Source organism: Oncorhynchus nerka, linkage group LG10 (genome assembly GCF_034236695.1).
Source record: "Oncorhynchus nerka isolate Pitt River linkage group LG10, Oner_Uvic_2.0, whole genome shotgun sequence".
Taxonomy (NCBI): domain Eukaryota; kingdom Metazoa; phylum Chordata; class Actinopteri; order Salmoniformes; family Salmonidae; genus Oncorhynchus; species Oncorhynchus nerka.
In genome coordinates, this window is record NC_088405.1 from 87,088,756 (window position 1) to 87,106,114 (window position 17,359).

At 41.9% G+C, this 17,359-nt stretch overlaps 1 protein-coding gene across 1 annotated transcript in view; it reads left to right on the forward strand.

Moving 5' to 3' along the window:
• The window catches only part of LOC115136208 (gamma-aminobutyric acid receptor subunit gamma-2), a 64,292-nt gene that overhangs the window by 13,204 nt on the left and 33,729 nt on the right, over positions 1 to 17,359 (forward strand). The window contains exons 4-6 of the mRNA XM_029671773.2: positions 10,799 to 11,019; positions 11,650 to 11,732; positions 14,687 to 14,824. Of these exons, the coding sequence (XP_029527633.1) occupies positions 10,799 to 11,019; positions 11,650 to 11,732; positions 14,687 to 14,824 (442 nt within the window). The remainder of the gene's footprint in view (positions 1 to 10,798; positions 11,020 to 11,649; positions 11,733 to 14,686; positions 14,825 to 17,359) is intronic.

Below are 17,359 nucleotides of genomic sequence, written 5' to 3' on the forward strand. Positions count from 1 at the left end.
TTGCACACTTGACATTCTCTCAACCAGCTTTACATGGAATGTTTTTTCAAAAGTCTTGAAGGAGTTCCCACATATGCTGAGCACTTGTTGGCTGCTTTTCCTTCACTCTGCGGTCCAACTCATCCCAAACATTCTCAGTAGGGTTCAGGTTGGGTGATTGTGGAGGCTAGGTCATCTTATGCAGCACTCCATCACTCTCCTTCTTGGTCAAATAGCTCTTACACAGCCTGGAGGTGTGTTGGGTCATTGTCCTGTTGATAAATAAATGATAGTCCCACTCAGCGCAAACCAGACGGGATGGCATATTGATGCAGAATGCTATGATAGCCATGCTGGTTAAGTGTGCGTTGAATTCTAAATAAATCACAGACAGTGTCACCTGCAAGCATCCCCACACCATCACAACACCTCCTCCATGCTTCACGGTGGTAACCACACCTGTGGAGATAATCCGTTCACCTACTCTGCGTCTCACAAAGACACGGCAGTTGGAACCCCAAAAGATGTGGACTCATCAGACCAAAGGACAGATTTCCACTGTTCTAATGTCCATTGCTCGTGTTTCTTAGCCCAAGCAAGTCTCATCTTCTTATTGTGTTGTCATGTGTTGCTGCCTTGCTATGTTGTTGTCTTTAGGTCTCTCTTTATGTAGTATTGTGTTGTCTCTCTTGTTGTGATGTGTGTTTTGTCCTATATTTATATTGTATTTATTTTTTGGTAGGCTGTCATTGTAAATAAGAAATAGTTCTAAACTGACTTGCCTAGTTAAATAAGGGTTACATTTTTTTAAAATGGTGTCCTTTAGTAGTGGTTTCTTTGCAGCAATTGGACCACGAAAGCCTGATTCAAACAGTCTCCTCTGAACAGTTGATGTTGAGTTGTGTCTGTTACTTGAACTCTGTGAATCATTTATAGTGGGGCAAAAAAGCCACCAATTGTGCAAGTTTTCCCACTTAAAAAGATGAGAGAGGCCTGTAATTTTCATCATAGGTACACTTCAACTATGACAGACAAAATGAGAGAAAAATAATCCAGAAAATCACATTGTAGGATTTTTTATGAATTTATTTGCAAATTATGGTGGAAAATAAGTATTTGGTCAATAACAAAAGTTTATCTCAATACTTTGTTATATAGCCTTTGTTGGCAATGACAGAGGTCAAACATGTTCTGTAAGTCTTCACAAGGTTTTCACACCATGCAGATCTCCTCTAGAGCAGTGATGTTTTGGGGCTGTTGCTGGGTAACACGGACTTTCAACTTCGTCTAAAGATTTTCAAAGCTGTCATCAGCTCTGGAGCAGGTTTTCATCAATGATCTCTCTGTACTTTGCTCTGTTCATCTGTCCCTTTATCCTGATTAGTTTCCCAGTCCCTGCTGCTGAAAAACATCCCCAGAGCTTCACCGTAGGGATGGTGCCAGGTTTCCTCCAGACGTGATGCTTGGCATTCAGGCCAAAGAGTTCCATCTTGGTTTCATCAGACCAGAGAATCTTGTTTCTCAGGGTCTGAGAGACTTTAGGTGCCTTTTGGCGAACTCCATGTGGGCTGTCAAGTGCCTTTTACTGAGGAGTAGCTTCCGTCTGACCACTCTACAATAAAGGCCTTATTGGTGGAGTGCTGCCGAGATGGTTGTCCTTCTGGAAGGATCTCCCATCTCCACAGAGGAACTTTGGAGCTCTGTCAGTGTGACCATCGGTTTCTTGGTCACCTCGCTGAACAAGACCCTTAGCCCCCGATTGCTCAGTTTAGCTGTGCGGCCAGCTCTAGGAATAGTCTTGGTGGTTCCAAACTTCTTCCATTTAAGAATGATGGAGCCAACTGTGTTTTTGGGGAACTTCAATGCTGCGAAAATGTTTTGGTACTCTTCCCCAAATCTCTGCCTCTACACAATCCTGTCTCGGCGCTCTACGGACAGTTCCTTCGACCTCATGGCTTGGTTTTTGCCTTGACCTGCACTGTCAACTGTGGGACATTATATAGACAGGTGTGTGCCTTTCCAAATCATGTCCAATCAATTGAATTTACCACAGGTGGACTCCAATCAAGTTGTAGAAACATCTCAAGGATGATCAATGGAAACAGGATGCACCTGAGCTAAATGTTGAGTCTTGTAGCAAAGCGTCTGAATTCTTAAGTAAATAAGGTATTCCATTTATTTATTTTGTCATGTAAATTTGCAACAATTTAAAAAAATCAGTTTTCACCTTGTCATTACGGGTTATTGTGTGTAGATTGATGAGGAAAAAGTATTATTTAATTCATTTTAGAATAAGACTTTAACCTCTTGCTTCTACTTGGGACGCTTGCGTCCCAACTAGAGCTCTGGAAATGCAAATGCGCTACGCTAAATGCTAATAGTATTAGTTAAAACTCAAAAGTTCATTAAAATACACATGCAGGGTATCAAATTAAAGCTACACTCGTTGTGAATCCAGGCAACAAGTCAGATTTTTATTTTATTTTCGGCGACAGCATGAGAAGCTATTATCTGATAGCATGCACCAATACACTACAACAGAAAAGCACAGCAGGGGACGTAAACAAAATAATTAGCATTTTGGCGTTACACAAACCGCACAATAAAATAGAAAACAGTCATTACCTTTCACCATCTTCTTTGTTGGCACTCCTAGATGTCCCATAAACACTATTGGGTCTTTATTTCGATTAAATCGGGCCATATAAAGCCAAGATATTGTTATATGTAGACTGTGTGATAAACGAAAAAAACAGCGATTTCACAACGTAACGTCATTTTTTAAAATTCAAAAAGTAGACGATAAACTTTCACAAAACACTTCGAAATACGTTTGTAATGCTACTTTAGGTATTAGTAAACGTTAATAAGCGATAAAAATCATCCGTAGGCGATGTAAATATCATTAGCTGTCATCTTGGAAAAAATTTCAGGAGAGAGCTCTTCCGGAATGATCTGGGCGGAGACCGGAGGTAAGCGGTGCCCCTCTTTCGGTTCAACCAAGAATCAAAGATGATTAAATTCACAAGATACTCGACAACATGGGGATGCTGTGGGAGTTGAATGCTCGGTCTTATCTAATTCGGCTCACTGTTAACAATTGCTGGAAGTGGCGCAAGGATATTTATTTCCATTTTCTGTGATCAGGTTTTCCTGCCCTTTCCGATGTAACGCACGTTATGTAATAGCCACAGTCGTGATTTAACCAGTTTTAAAAACGTCCGAGGGTTCCCTATCCACACATTCTAACCATATGAACGTACTATATTCCTGGCATGAGTAGCAGGGCGCTGAAATGTTGCGCGATTTTTAACAAAATGTTCAAAAAAGTAGAGGGTCGACTGAAGAGGTTAACGTAAACATTTTTTGGACAAAGTCAAGGGGTCTGAATAGTTTCCGAATTACCTGTATATAGTCTATGCATAATATATCTTTATTAAAGGTCGGTGGTTCAAATCCTGAGCTGACTAGGTTACAAATCTGTCATTGTGCCCTTGAGCAAGACAAGCGTGTCTACTAAATGTAAATTATTATACTTTTTATTTTTTACTGCGAAAGCCCATTATCTCAGAGACTTAGATCAGACTGGGGTGGAATGGGATGGACCCCTCTACTGTGTTGAGAAAGGTGGGATGGGTAGTACATTTCAGCTCCCGCTTGGAAGGCCCAAATTAAAAGGCCTAGAAAGCCATGTCATTGAATTTGGGCTGTGCATTAAAGGTCTGCCGGGTAACAGGGTTGCTTTTTATTTTGTTCATGACTCTTTGTTATGGATTTGGGCTTTACTGTTAGTCATTACCTTTTCTCCAATGCTTAGCCTATGTCCTCTCACACACAAATCTCTCTCTCTCTCTCTCTCTCTCTCTCTCTCTGTATCTCAGTATCTCTCTCTCTCTGTCTCTCTCTCTGTATCTCGGTATCTCTCTCTCTCTCTGTATCTCGGTATCTCTCTCTCTCTGTATCTCGGTATCTCTCTCTCTCTCTCTGTATCTCGGTATCTCGGTATATCTCTCTCTGTATCTCGGTATCTATCTCTCTCTCTCTGTATCTCGGCATCTCTCTCTCTGTATCTATCTCTGTATCTCTCTCTCTCTCTCTCTCTCTCTCTCGGTATCTCTCTCTCTCTCTCTCGGTTTATCTCTCTCCCTCTCTCTCTCGGTATCTCTCTCTCTCTCTCTCTCTCTCTCTCGCTCTCTCAAACACACACATGACCACACACACATACACTCCTCTCTCCTTTCTCCAGTGCTCTATTGAATAGCCTTCATATATATTTCCTAGGCCTGTTGAATGGGAGACAGAGAGCATTGCAGGAAGGGTTTTGTCAGAGTGAGAGCAAAGTGCTTCTCAGGATATGAGGTTAGATAATGCTTCTGCTAAACAAGGGAAGCCATTAATTGCCCCGTTAAACATTTCATTTTCAGGTTGAGGGGCTCAAGGTGGCCCAGTGTAGCTGCATTCTTTAATAGGAACAAAGGATTCATGGTCTGAAAGGAAGCCATTTTGCTTTAGGAAAGTGCTCTGCCAACGTATCCCAGACAGCAGTTTTACCATGTAGTTGTAAAACTGCCCTCAGTCTAAACGGGTTCGGTGGAACATGGAGAGTGATTTGTATTCACCGTTTTGGAGGACACTCGTTCCTGTTTAGGTTCTCAGGGTGTTCTACAGTAGTTTTTATTCATTGTTAAATTTCAACACAGAATTTAACTTGTATGTACACTACCGTTCAAAAGTTTGGGGTCACTTAGACATTTCCTTGTTTTTGAAAGAAAAGTACATTTTTGTCCATTAAAATAACATAAAATTGATCAGAAATACAGTGTAGACATTGTTAATTTTGTAAATGACTAGTGTAGCTGGAAACAGCTGATTTTGAATGGAATATCTATATAGGCGTACACAGGCCATTATCAGCAACCATAACTCATGTGTTCCAATGGCACATTGTGTTTGCTAATCCAAGTTTATCATTTTAAAAGGCTAATTGATCTTTAGAAAACCCTTTTGCAATTATGTTAGCACACCTGAAAACCTTTGTGCTTATTAAAGAAGCAATAAAACTGGCCTTCTTTAGACTAGTTGAGTATCTGGAGCATCAGCATTTGTGGGTTCGATTACAGGCTCAAAATGGCCAGAAACAAAGACATTGCACTTACTGCAAGGCGCTCTGGATAAGAGCATTTGCTAAATTACTAAAATGTCAAATGTAAATGTTTTACATACAGATCTCATATGTAGCATTTGTACAGTTCTTTATTAAAATGTAGTTATGTGTTACATTTGATTGTGTAAAACCTAGCAGTACTACTTATTTCTCTGAGAGTGAGTATTATTTACCCAGTATTATTCATTTCTCTGAAATTAAACCATCAAGTGATTTTAAACAAATGCAGTGCTGTCATTGAACAACCTCATGCCATGAACAACCTCATGCCATGAACAACCTCATGCCATGAACAACCTCATGCCATGAACAACCTCATGCCATGAACAACCTGCCATGAACAACCTCATGCCATGAACAACCTCATGCCATGAACAACCTGCCATGAACAACCTCATGCCATGAACAACCTCATGCCATGAACAACCTCATGCCATGAACAACCTCATGCCATGAACAACCTCATGCCATGAACAACTCATGCCATGAACAACCTCATGCCATGAACAACTCATGCCATGAACAACCTCATGCCATGAACAACCTGCCATGAACAACCTCATGCCATGAACAACCTCATGCCATGAACAACCTCATGCCATGAACAACCTGCCATGAACAACCTCATGCCATGATTAGATAGTGGAAATAACACACCGATCTCTTTCATAATTGATTTAATAAAAGCTAATTTACCAACATTTATGAAAACAGATTAGTATTTGGACAGTGACACAATTTGCATAATTTTGTCTCTGTACGCCACCACAATGGATTTGAAAGGAAACAATCAACATGTGCTTTAAGTGTATACTTTCATCTTTAGTTCAAGAGTTTTGTCAAAATGATGGTATGAACCGTGTAGGAATTACAACATTTTTATACATAGCCCCCCAATTTTAGGGTCTCAAAAGTAATTAGACAAACTAACATAATCATAAATTAAATTGTGAGTTGTAATACTTGGTTGCAAATCATTTACAGTCAATGACTGCCTGAAGTCTGGATCTATAGACATCACCAGATGCTGAGTTTCTTCCCTGGTGATGCTCTGCCAGGCCTTTTCTGCAGCTGTCTTCAGTTCCTGCTTGTTCTAGGGGCGTTTTGCCTTCAGTTTTGCCTTCAGCAAGGGAAGTGCATGCTCAATTGGATTCAGATCAGGTGATTGACTTGGTCATTGCAGAACATTCCACTTCTTTGCCTTAAAGTCTTGGGTTGCTTTCACAGTATGCTTCGGGTCATTGTCCATCTGCACTGTGAAGCGCCGTCCAATGAGTTTTGAAGCATTTGGCTGAATCTGAGCAAGTAATATAGCCCTAAACACTTCAGAATTCATTCTGCTGCTTTTGTCAGCAGTCACATCACAATAAATACAAGGGGACCAGTTCCATTGGCAGCCATACTGTACATTCCCACGCCATAACACCACCTCCACCATGCTTCACAGATGAGGTGGTATGCTTCGGATCATGAGCAGTTCCTTCCTTTCTCCATAACTCTTCTCTTGCCATCATTCTGGTACAAGTTGATCTTTGTCTCATCTGTTTTTGAAGCTTATCAATAGTTTACATCTTGTGGTAAACCGTCTGTATTTACTCTGGTGAAGTCTTCTCTTGATGGTTGACTTTTGACACAGATACACCTGCCTCCTGGAGGGCGTTCTTGATCTGTCCAACTGTTGTGAAGGGGTTTTTCTTCACCAGCGAAAGAATCTTCTGTCGTCCACCAATTTTTTCCCATGCTCTTCCGGGCCTATGGGTGTTCCTGAGCTCACCAGTGTGTTCTTTCTTTTTAAGAATGTACCAAATAGTTGATTTCGCCACACCTAATGTTTTTGCTATTTCTCTGATGGGTTTGTTTTGATTTTTCAGCCTATTGATGTCTTGCTTCACTGGCAGTGACAGCTCTTTGGACTTCATATTGAGGGTTAACAGTAACAGATTCCAAATGCAAATGCCACACTTGAAATCAACTCTAGACCTTTTATCTGCTTACTTGTAAATGAACTAATGAGTGAATAACACACACCTGACCATGGAACAGCTGAGCAGCCAATTGTCCAATTACTTTTGGTCCCTTAAAGTGAGGTACGTTAAAGGGGGTACCACATATAAATCGTGCTGCAATTCCTACACCGTTCACCTGATTTGGATGTTAATACCCTCAAATTAAAGCGGAACGTCTGAACCTTCAGCTCATATTCATGATTTAATTTCAACTTCAATATGCTGTGGTAGACAGCTAAAATAATAATAACTTGGTCAATGTCCAAATATTTATGGACCTGACTAGGGTTGCAAAGGGCTGGAAACGTTCTGGTAAGTTTCTTGAAGTTTTCCATGGGAAGTTAAGCCCTGGACTTTGGGGAATTTTGCTTAAATTCATGTAAAAAGTTAGCTTATAACTGTGAACCTTTTTTCGTGCGATATACATCAGGCAATTCTAGGTCTTGTGGCATGTTTTGGTTAAAATATCCCCAATTCAATGGAATTCCAATCCTCCGCATGCACAGTGCATTCTTCCATCACATGTGCAGTGCCCTCTTCCATGTACAGCTGATTCTCAAGATCTTGCACACTGAGATGCTATTGAGCCCACACTACTACACTGTCTGAGTCAAGGACTACATGCTTTCTGGTAAGTTTTGATTACAATACTGGGTGGGGTGAATATATTTTATATGACATACATGATTGTTTTGTTAACTAGTAAATAGGAGCCTACAGCAAAGTGTGTTTAAATCATTTGCTAACTTGTTAACTAATTTCTGCTAGTCAGTTTTTGCTACCATGTGGGTTTTCGGTTGCTTGAGTCTGCTAACTGAGGAGTGTTAATTCACCTGTTTCCATACATGTTTAATTTTGAATTATTGAATTATATTTGTTTGTTTTTTACTCATTTTTTTCTTCTACAGGAAAATGCCAAGGGCACTATCTGATGTGTGGAGACGTTTCACTGCAGCTAATGTAGAAGGAAAAGCTGTGTACATTTGCAAATACTGTACCAAATCATATGTGAAGAATGCAACAAAGAGGCAGAATCATCTGGCCAAGTGCATAAAGTTCCCTCAGCGCTCACAACAAGCAACCTCTCACAGAAGTCCCTCTACTTCTATTCGAGGTGAAAATTATGAATCTGACACCTTATCGATAGCAACAGCTCATGGTCCTCCTGGAATCAGAAGTTTTTTTTACTCAATAGAGGAACGTAGTCAGAGAAATTCTGATGAATGTCTTGCTCAAGCTGTGTATGCAACTGGTTCAATTCTGATGCTCACAGGCAATGTGTATTGGAAGAGATTTCTGAATTTTCTTTGCCCAGCATATACAGGCTTTATCTACTCATTTGCTGGATGCAGAGTTCACCAGAGTTCAGGTGAAGGTCAAGAAAATCATAGAGAAAGCAGACTGTATTGCAATCATCTCTGATGGGTGGTCGAATGTTCGTGGGCAGCCAATTAATTAACTACATTATCTCCACCCCTCAACCAGTATTCTACAAGAGCACAGACACAAGGGACAACAGACTACATTGCAGATGAGCTGAAGGCAGTCAATGACCTTGGACCACAGAGGGTATTTGCACTGGTGACAGACAATGCTGCGAACATGAAGGCTGCTTGGTCTAAAGTGGAGGAGTCTTACCCTCACAACACACCCATTGGCTGTGCTGCTCATGCATTGAATCTGCTCCTCAAGGACATCATGGCACTGAAAACAATGGATACACTACAAGAGAGCCAAGGAAATGGTTAGGTATGTGAAGGGTCATCAAGTTATAGCAGCAATCTACCTCACCAAGCAAAGTGAGAAGAATAAGAGCATCACATTGAAGCTGCCCAGCAACACCCGTTGGGGTGGTGTTGTCATCATGTTTGACAGTCTCCTAGAGGGGAAAGAGTCTCTCCAAGAAATGGCCATATCACAGTCTGCCGATATGGACAGCACCATCAAGAGGATCCTCCTGGATGATGTATTTTGGGAGAGAGTGGTAAGCAGCCTGAAACTCCTGAAACCTATAGCAGTAGCCATTGCACGGATTGAGGGAGACAATGCCACCCTGTCTGATGTTCAGACTCTGCTTGCAGATGTAAGATAAGAAATCCATACTGCCCTACCCACTTCCCTGTTGCTCCAAGCAGAAGAAACTGCAGTTCTGAAATACATCAAAAAGCATGAAGACTTCTGCCTGAAGCCCATACACGCCGCAGCGTACATGTTGGACCCCAAATATGCTGACAAGAGCATCCTGTCTGGTGAAGCGCATCAACAAGGCCTATGGTGTCATCACTACCATGTCTCGCCACCTTGGCCTGGATGAGGGGAAGGTTCTTGGCAGTCTGGTGAAGTATATTTCCAAGCAAGGGCTTTGGGATGGAGATGCAATATGGCAGTCGTGCCAACGTATATCATCAGCCACCTGGTGGAAGAGACTTTGTGGATCTGAGGCTCTTTCCCCTGTTGCGTCATCATCCTCCAAATCCCACTAACATCTGCCGCCTCAGAGCACAACTGGTCCTTGTTTGGGAACACACACACCAAAGCACGCAACAGGCTGACCAATACAAGGGTTGAAAGATTGGTGGCCATCAGGGCAAATTTGAGGCTTCTTGAGCCTGACAACCAGCCATCCTCAACAAGGTTGGAAAGTGACAATGAAGATGAGGCCTCAGTCTAATGTTCAAGAGGTGAACATTGAGGAGATCCAGGGAGAATACATGGAAGCCTGAGAAGAAGACAACCAAAGCTTTAGTTTCCAGACTATCATTTTACAGATGTATGTAGAAAATGTTTTTAGGTGATGCGATGGATCATTGGGGATCATCAAATATAAAAAAATGTTTTGTTGTTCTGTGAAATCATCCCATGTGAAGAGTCAACTCATTTAATTAAAGTTCAATTTGTAACTAAATAGTCTTTTTTACATTTCTATTGGAAGGATTTAATATGTTGCAATTATGTCTTCTTATGATAAAGTAAAAGGTTCATGTTTCTGTCTCCATATGATATGTTCAATATATCCAATGCAAAAAAACATCTACATTTAAATGGTAATAATATTAATTTGCATATATTTCCGTTAATTCCCATATATTCCCGTTAATTCCCACGGAAAGTTTCCACCTCTGAATATTCCCCAAAATGTGTAATCCTAGACCTGACTAAATATAGCATTTTGGAATGAAACTCTTCCAAAGATGACTATGGATGGAATCAACTCAACTGCCATAGTGATAGGCAATTAGGCAGTGGTGATTTACTGCTGCCTGTGTACACACTTCTTATTCTGAAAACAGGATGCATATACCTGTGAGTGGGGTCTAGCTAGTAATATTAGGTTCCTGCAGTAGTAAAAAACATTCTCTGATCCCCGCACATTGACTCTGTACCGGTACCCCCCGAATATAGCATCGTTACTGTTATTTTATTGTTGCTATTTAATTATTGGTTTATTTTTTTAAAAACTTTTTTATTTCTTAACACTTATTTTTCTTAACTGTATTGTTGGTTAAGGGCTTGTCAGTAAGCATTTCACAGTAAGGTCTACACCTGTTTTATTCAGCACATGTGACAAATAACATTAGATTTGATTTGACCTTGTATAATAACGCACCGCGGGTTTAATACAATCAAGCCTGTTTTTTTCCCTCCGCAGGAGTACACCATCGACATATTTTTTGCCCAGACGTGGTATGACCGGAGGTTAAAGTTCAACAGTACCATGAAGGTCTTGCGTCTCAACAGCAACATGGTGGGCAAGATCTGGATCCCTGACACCTTCTTCCGCAACTCCAAGAAGGCCGACGCCCACTGGATCACCACACCCAATCGTATGCTCCGGATCTGGAACGATGGACGGATACTCTACACACTGCGGTGAGATGTTGTCCAATGAAGAAGTACCACTGGGAGACTCTGACACAGATGAGGAAACAGGCGGTTTCCAGTTGACTGTATTTGACAGGCGGTAGTTGATTGAGCTTGACTGATTGCGCTTCAGACCACATTAATCATCCTAATTTGGTGCCTCTGGTTAAGAAAGAAGAGTAGATTCAGCCTGGCTAGCTAGCTAACTCTCCCTCACACTGTCTAATGAGAAGATGAACTTTGGTGGACTGGACTCCTCAACCCAGCAGTGATTGATGTTCTCCCAGAATGCAACCACAGTTCATTAATTCATTAGGGAACTCCAACCTCACCAATGACTAATTATAATTTAAAAAAATGTTTTTATTTTTTATTTAACCTTTATTTAAGAACAAATTCTTATTTACAATGACGGCCTAGGAACAGTGGGTTAATTGCCTTGTTCAGGGTCAGAAAGACAGATTTGTACCTTGTCAGCTCAGGGATTCAATCTAGCAACCTTTTGGTTACTGGCCCAACACTCTTAAGTCCAATGAACAATAGAAATCAGACAGGATAGTTTCAGAACAGAATATTTTAGATGCTTTGTTGACAACCCGACCAGCACAGCAGATGCAAACTGTGTTTTTCTGTTTGTAGGTTGACTATTGATGCCGAGTGCCAGCTTAAACTGAACAACTTCCCAATGGATGAGCACTCCTGTCCGCTGGAGTTTTCCAGCTGTAAGTCTTGTGCTCTTTACTACCCCACCACCACTCTCTCTTGTCTCTCTCGCTTACACACTCTCTCTCTCTCTCCATGGCCTCCACATGCCACTCTCTCTCTCTCCATGGCCTCCACATGCCACTCTCTCTCTCTCTCTCATGGCCTCCACATGCCACTCTCTCTCTCCATGGCCTCCACATGCCTACTTCCAACAGCAGTGGCAGCCAAGAACAAGCACTATAATATGAAGACATCAGCACAGTGCACAACATGCTGCTGTGTTTTTAGCACTTTTCTATTGTGAGAGAAAGCAGTAATAGAGGGGAGAAGCAGTACAATGAAAGAGGGAGTATAACATTAACCTCCAAACCTACAGTAACCAGGCAGGGTTGGTGAGAGAGACCAGTACAGTAACCAGACAGGGTTGGTGAGAGAGACCAGTACAGTAACCAGACAGGGTTGGTGAGAGAGACCAGTACAGTAACCAGGCAGACAGGGTTTTTGAGAGAGACCAGTACAGTAACCAGACAGGGCTGGTGAGAGAGACCAGTACAGTAACCAGACAGGGTTGGTGAGAGAGACCAGTACAGTAACCAGACAGGGTTGGTGAGAGAGACCAGTACAGTAACCAGACAGGGTTGGTGAGAGAGACCAGTACAGTAACCAGACAGACAGGGTTGGTGAGAGAGACCAGTACAGTAACCAGACAGGGTTGGTGAGAGAGACCAGTACAGTAACCAGACAGGGTTGGTGAGAGAGACCAGTACAGTAACCAGACAGGGTTGGTGAGAGAGACCAGTACAGTAACCAGACAGGGTTGGTGAGAGAGACCAGTACAGTAACCAGGCAGGGTTGGTGAGAGAGACCAGTATAGTAAACAGGCAGGGTTGGTGAGAGAGACCAGTACAGTAACCAGACAGACAGGGTTGATGAGAGAGACCAGTACAGTAACCAGGCAGGGTTGGTGAGAGAGACCAGTACAGTAACCAGACAGACAGGGTTGATGAGAGAGACCAGTACAGTAAACAGGCAGACATGGTTGGTGAGAGAGACCAGTACAGTAAACAGGCAGACATGGTTGGTGAGAGAGACCAGTACAGTAACCAGGCAGGGTTGGTGAGAGAGACCAGTACAGTAACCAGACAGACAGGGTTGATGAGAGAGACCAGTACAGTAAACAGGCAGACATGTTTGGTGAGAGAGACCAGTATAGTAAACAGGCAGGGTTGGTGAGAGAGACCAGTACAGTAACCAGGCAGGGTTTGTGAGAGAGACCAGTACAGTAAACAGGCAGGTTTGGTGAGAGAGACCAGTACAGTAACCAGGCAGGGTTTGTGAGAGAGACCAGTACAGTAAACAGACAGGGTTTGTGAGAGAGACCAGTACAGTAACCAGGCAGGCTTTGTGAGAGAGACCAGTACGGTAACCAGGCAGGGTTTGTGAGAGAGACCAGTACAGTAAACAGACAGGGTTTGTGAGAGAGACCAAATCAAATCAAATCAAATGTATTTATATAGCCCTTCGTACATCAGCTGATATCTCAAAGTGCTGTACAGAAACCCAGCCTTAAACCCCAAACAGCAAACAATGCAGGTGTAAAAGCACGGTGGCTAGGAAAAACTCCCTAGAAAGGCCAAAACCTAGGAAGAAACCTAGAGAGGAACCAGGCTATGTGGGGTGGCCAGTCCTCTTCTGGCTGTGCCGGGTAGAGATTATAACAGAACATGACCAAGATGTTCAAATGTTCATAAATGACCAGCATGGTCGAATAATAATAAGGCAGAACAGTTGAAACTGGAGCAGCAGCACAGTCAGGTGGACTGGGGACAGCAAGGAGTCATCATGTCAGGTAGTCCTGGGGCACGGTCCTAGGGCTCAGGTCCTCCTCCGAGAGAAAGAAAGAGAGAATTAGAGAGAGCATATGTGGGGTGGCCAGTCCTCTTCTGGCTGTGCCGGGTGGAGATTATAACAGAAAGTGGCCAAGATGTTCAAATGTTCATAAATGACCAGCATGGTTGAATAATAGTAAGGCAGAACAGTTGAAACTGGAGCAGCAGCATGGCCAGGTGGACTGGGGACAGCAAGGAGTCATCATGTCAGGTAGTCCTGGGACATGGTCCTAGGGCCCAGGCCAGTTGAAACTGGAGCAGCAGCATGGCCAGGTGGACTGGGGACAGCAAGGAGTCATCATGTCAGGTAGTCCTGGTGACCAGACCAGTACAGTAACCAGGCAGGGTTTGTGAGAGAGACCAGTACAGTAAACAGGCAGGTTTGGTGAGAGAGACCAGTACAGTAACCAGGCAGGGTTTGATATCTGTTATAGGATAAATGCTATAGGATATCTGTTACAGGATATCTGTTACAGGATATCTGTTACAGGATATCTGTTGAGGGATATCTGCTATAGGATATCTGTTACAGGATATCTGTTACAGGATATCTGTTACAGGATATATGTTGCAGGATATATGTTATGGGATATCTGTTATAGGATATCTGTTACCGGATATCTGTTACAGGATATCTGTGGCAGGATATCTGTTATGGGATATCTGTTATAGGATATCTGTTACCGGATATCTATTACAGGATATCTGTGGCAGGATATCTGTGGGAAATTCAATTCATTACAGCTTGCACTTGGGAAAGCTAATGTGCATTAAACCACCCCATTTAGTATGATGTAGGCCTGTACATGGTAGTGTTCTTCTCTGGACTTGACTGAAGGTCAGTCGTTATCAGACTATTAGTGTCCAGTCACTATTTAGGATTGCTCCTTACAATGTTCCTGAATATTGGTTATGTCTACATTAAAGTCACCCTAAACCTAATTACCATTGGAGTGGAAAATATGTACATAGCATTACACATCACCTGTTTAACACGTTTTATTATTGGATGGATTCAGTCATAGACCACCACAGGTAGTAATTTCCCGAGCTAACTGTCTCTCCACCCTCCCTCTGTCCAGATGGCTACCCCAGAGAGGAGATAGTGTACAAGTGGAAGAGAAGCTCCGTGGAGGTGGGAGACATCCGCTCCTGGAGGCTCTACCAGTTCTCCTTCGTTGGCCTGAGGAATACCAGCGAGATTGTCAGGACTGTGTCAGGTAAGTTTTCTTTTTCTTTCTCTCTCTTTTTCTGTCCCTCACTCTTTCTTTTTCTTTCTCTCACTCTTTCTCTGTTTCTCTGTCTTTGTCTCTCTCTCTCTTTCTCTCTCTCTCTGAGCTTCCCTATTCTGAATGTGGTTTACTCAAGGAGGCCCCTCCCCCTTTTCCATAACCCCCCTTCTGCTTTCTGGCACTTGCAGCATGCACACACCCTGGTGAATTAAAAGACTATGTGCCTAATACATAACAGAGGAAAACATATGCATTATGCATGCACACATTTTTGGTTGGATTCCAAAGCAGGAAATGAATTAGTCTCCTGAGGAAAATGGCTCTGCAGTGGAGCTGGTACTAGAGGCTGGTTAGAGGCTGTTTGGAGTTGAATGTTTATAATGTGTGGTGGTGTGTCAGGAGCCTTGTATGGAAATGCATGAATTTGTTGGGAAGTCACTGTGATATTCTCTGGCCTACAGCCTGACAGAGAGCTTTATCTTTGGCCTGTACACACTATATGGTCATTAAAACATCTGGGTTTGCAAGGTACATGGCTGAAGTCTTCTCTAGGGGAAAATAATGTATGTAAAACTAAAGGCCAACCTATAAATCACAGTGTTTAATCAGTCAAGAAGATATACCACCATTTAAGCAGTTATTTCCCCTAACTGGCAGTTACAGAAGAAGTGCTAACCAGAGGAAACATTATCAGTTCCCATTGTCATAAATGTGGCAAGAGTCTTTTGGCTTCTGGAGGGAAATTAAGAAAGATCTTAAAAAGATACTACATTTATTTAGGCTATTCGCTTAAATGGATATTGATGGAACAGAATGGATCTTTGTTGGCTACAGTCCATCAGTGTAAGACAATCACCCTGGCCTAAAGAAACAGAAATGATTCTAGCAGATATGCTTTAGTAGAGCAATTATGTCTGGTATTTTCTTCAGATTACAGTCTCACTATATTTTGAAGGCGATGTTGTTGTCCTGAAAGGTACATCCGTTTAGTAATCAATTTAACTGCGAAGGGAACATAATGTACTATGCATGTATTATTACAAATCCTTTTGATCATTGCTTTGATGACTAGGTTACAGATGGTGAACATGATGGTTACAGTTAACATTACAGGTATGATGACTAGGTTACAGATGGTACACATGATGGTTACAGTTAACATTACAGGTATGATGACTAGGTTACAGATGGCAGACATGATGGTTACAGTTAACATTACAGGTATGATGGTTAGGTTACAGATGGCACACATGATGGTTACAGTTAACATTACAGGTATGATGACTAGGTTACAGATGGTAGACATGATGGTTACAGTTAACATTACAGGTATGATGGTTAGGTTACAGATGACACACATGATGGTTACAGTTAACATTACAGGTATGATGACTAGGTTACAGATGGTACACATGATGGTTACAGTTAACATTACAGGTATGATGACTAGGTTACAGATGGTACACATGATGGTTACAGTTAACATTACAGGTATGATGACTAGGTTACAGATGGTACACATGATGGTTACAGTTAACATTACAGGTATGATGGTTAGGTTACAGATGACACACATGATGGTTACAGTTAACATTACAGGTATGATGACTAGGTTACAGATGGCAGACATGATGGTTACAGTTAGCATTACAGGTATGATGACTAGGTTACAGATGGCAGACATGATGGTTACAGTTAGCATTACAGGTATGATGACTAGGTTACAGATGGTAGACATGATGGTTACAGTTAGCATTACAGGTATGATGACTAGGTTACAGATGGCAGACATGATGGTTACAGTTAGCATTACAGGTATGATGACTAGGTTACAGATGGCAGACATGATGGTTACAGTTAACATTACAGGTATGATGACTAGGTTACAGATGGCAGACATGATGGTTACAGTTAGCATTACAGGTATGATGACTAGGTTACAGATGGCTGACATGATGGTTACAGTTAGCATTACAGGTATGATGGCTAGGTTACAGATGGTAGACATGATGGTTACAGTTAGCATTACAGGTATGATGACTAGGTTACAGATGGCTGACATGATGGTTACAGTTAGCATTACAGGTATGATGACTAGGTTACAGATGGTAGACATGATGGTTACAGTTAGCATTACAGGTATGATGACTAGGTTACAGATGGCAGACATGATGGTTACAGTTAGCATTACAGGTATGATGACTAGGTTACAGATGGCAGACATGATGGTTACAGTTAACATTACAGGTATGATGACTAGGTTACAGATGGCAGACATGATGGTTACAGTTAACATTACAGGTATGATGACTAGGTTACAGATGGCAGACATGATGGTGACAGTTAGCATTACAGGTATGATGACTAGGTTACAGATGGTAGACATGATGGTTACAGTTAGCATTACAGGTATGATGACTAGGTTACAGATGGCAGACATGATGGTTACAGTTAGCATTACAGGTATGATGACTAGGTTACAGATGGCAGACATGATGGTTACAGTTAACATTACAGGTATGA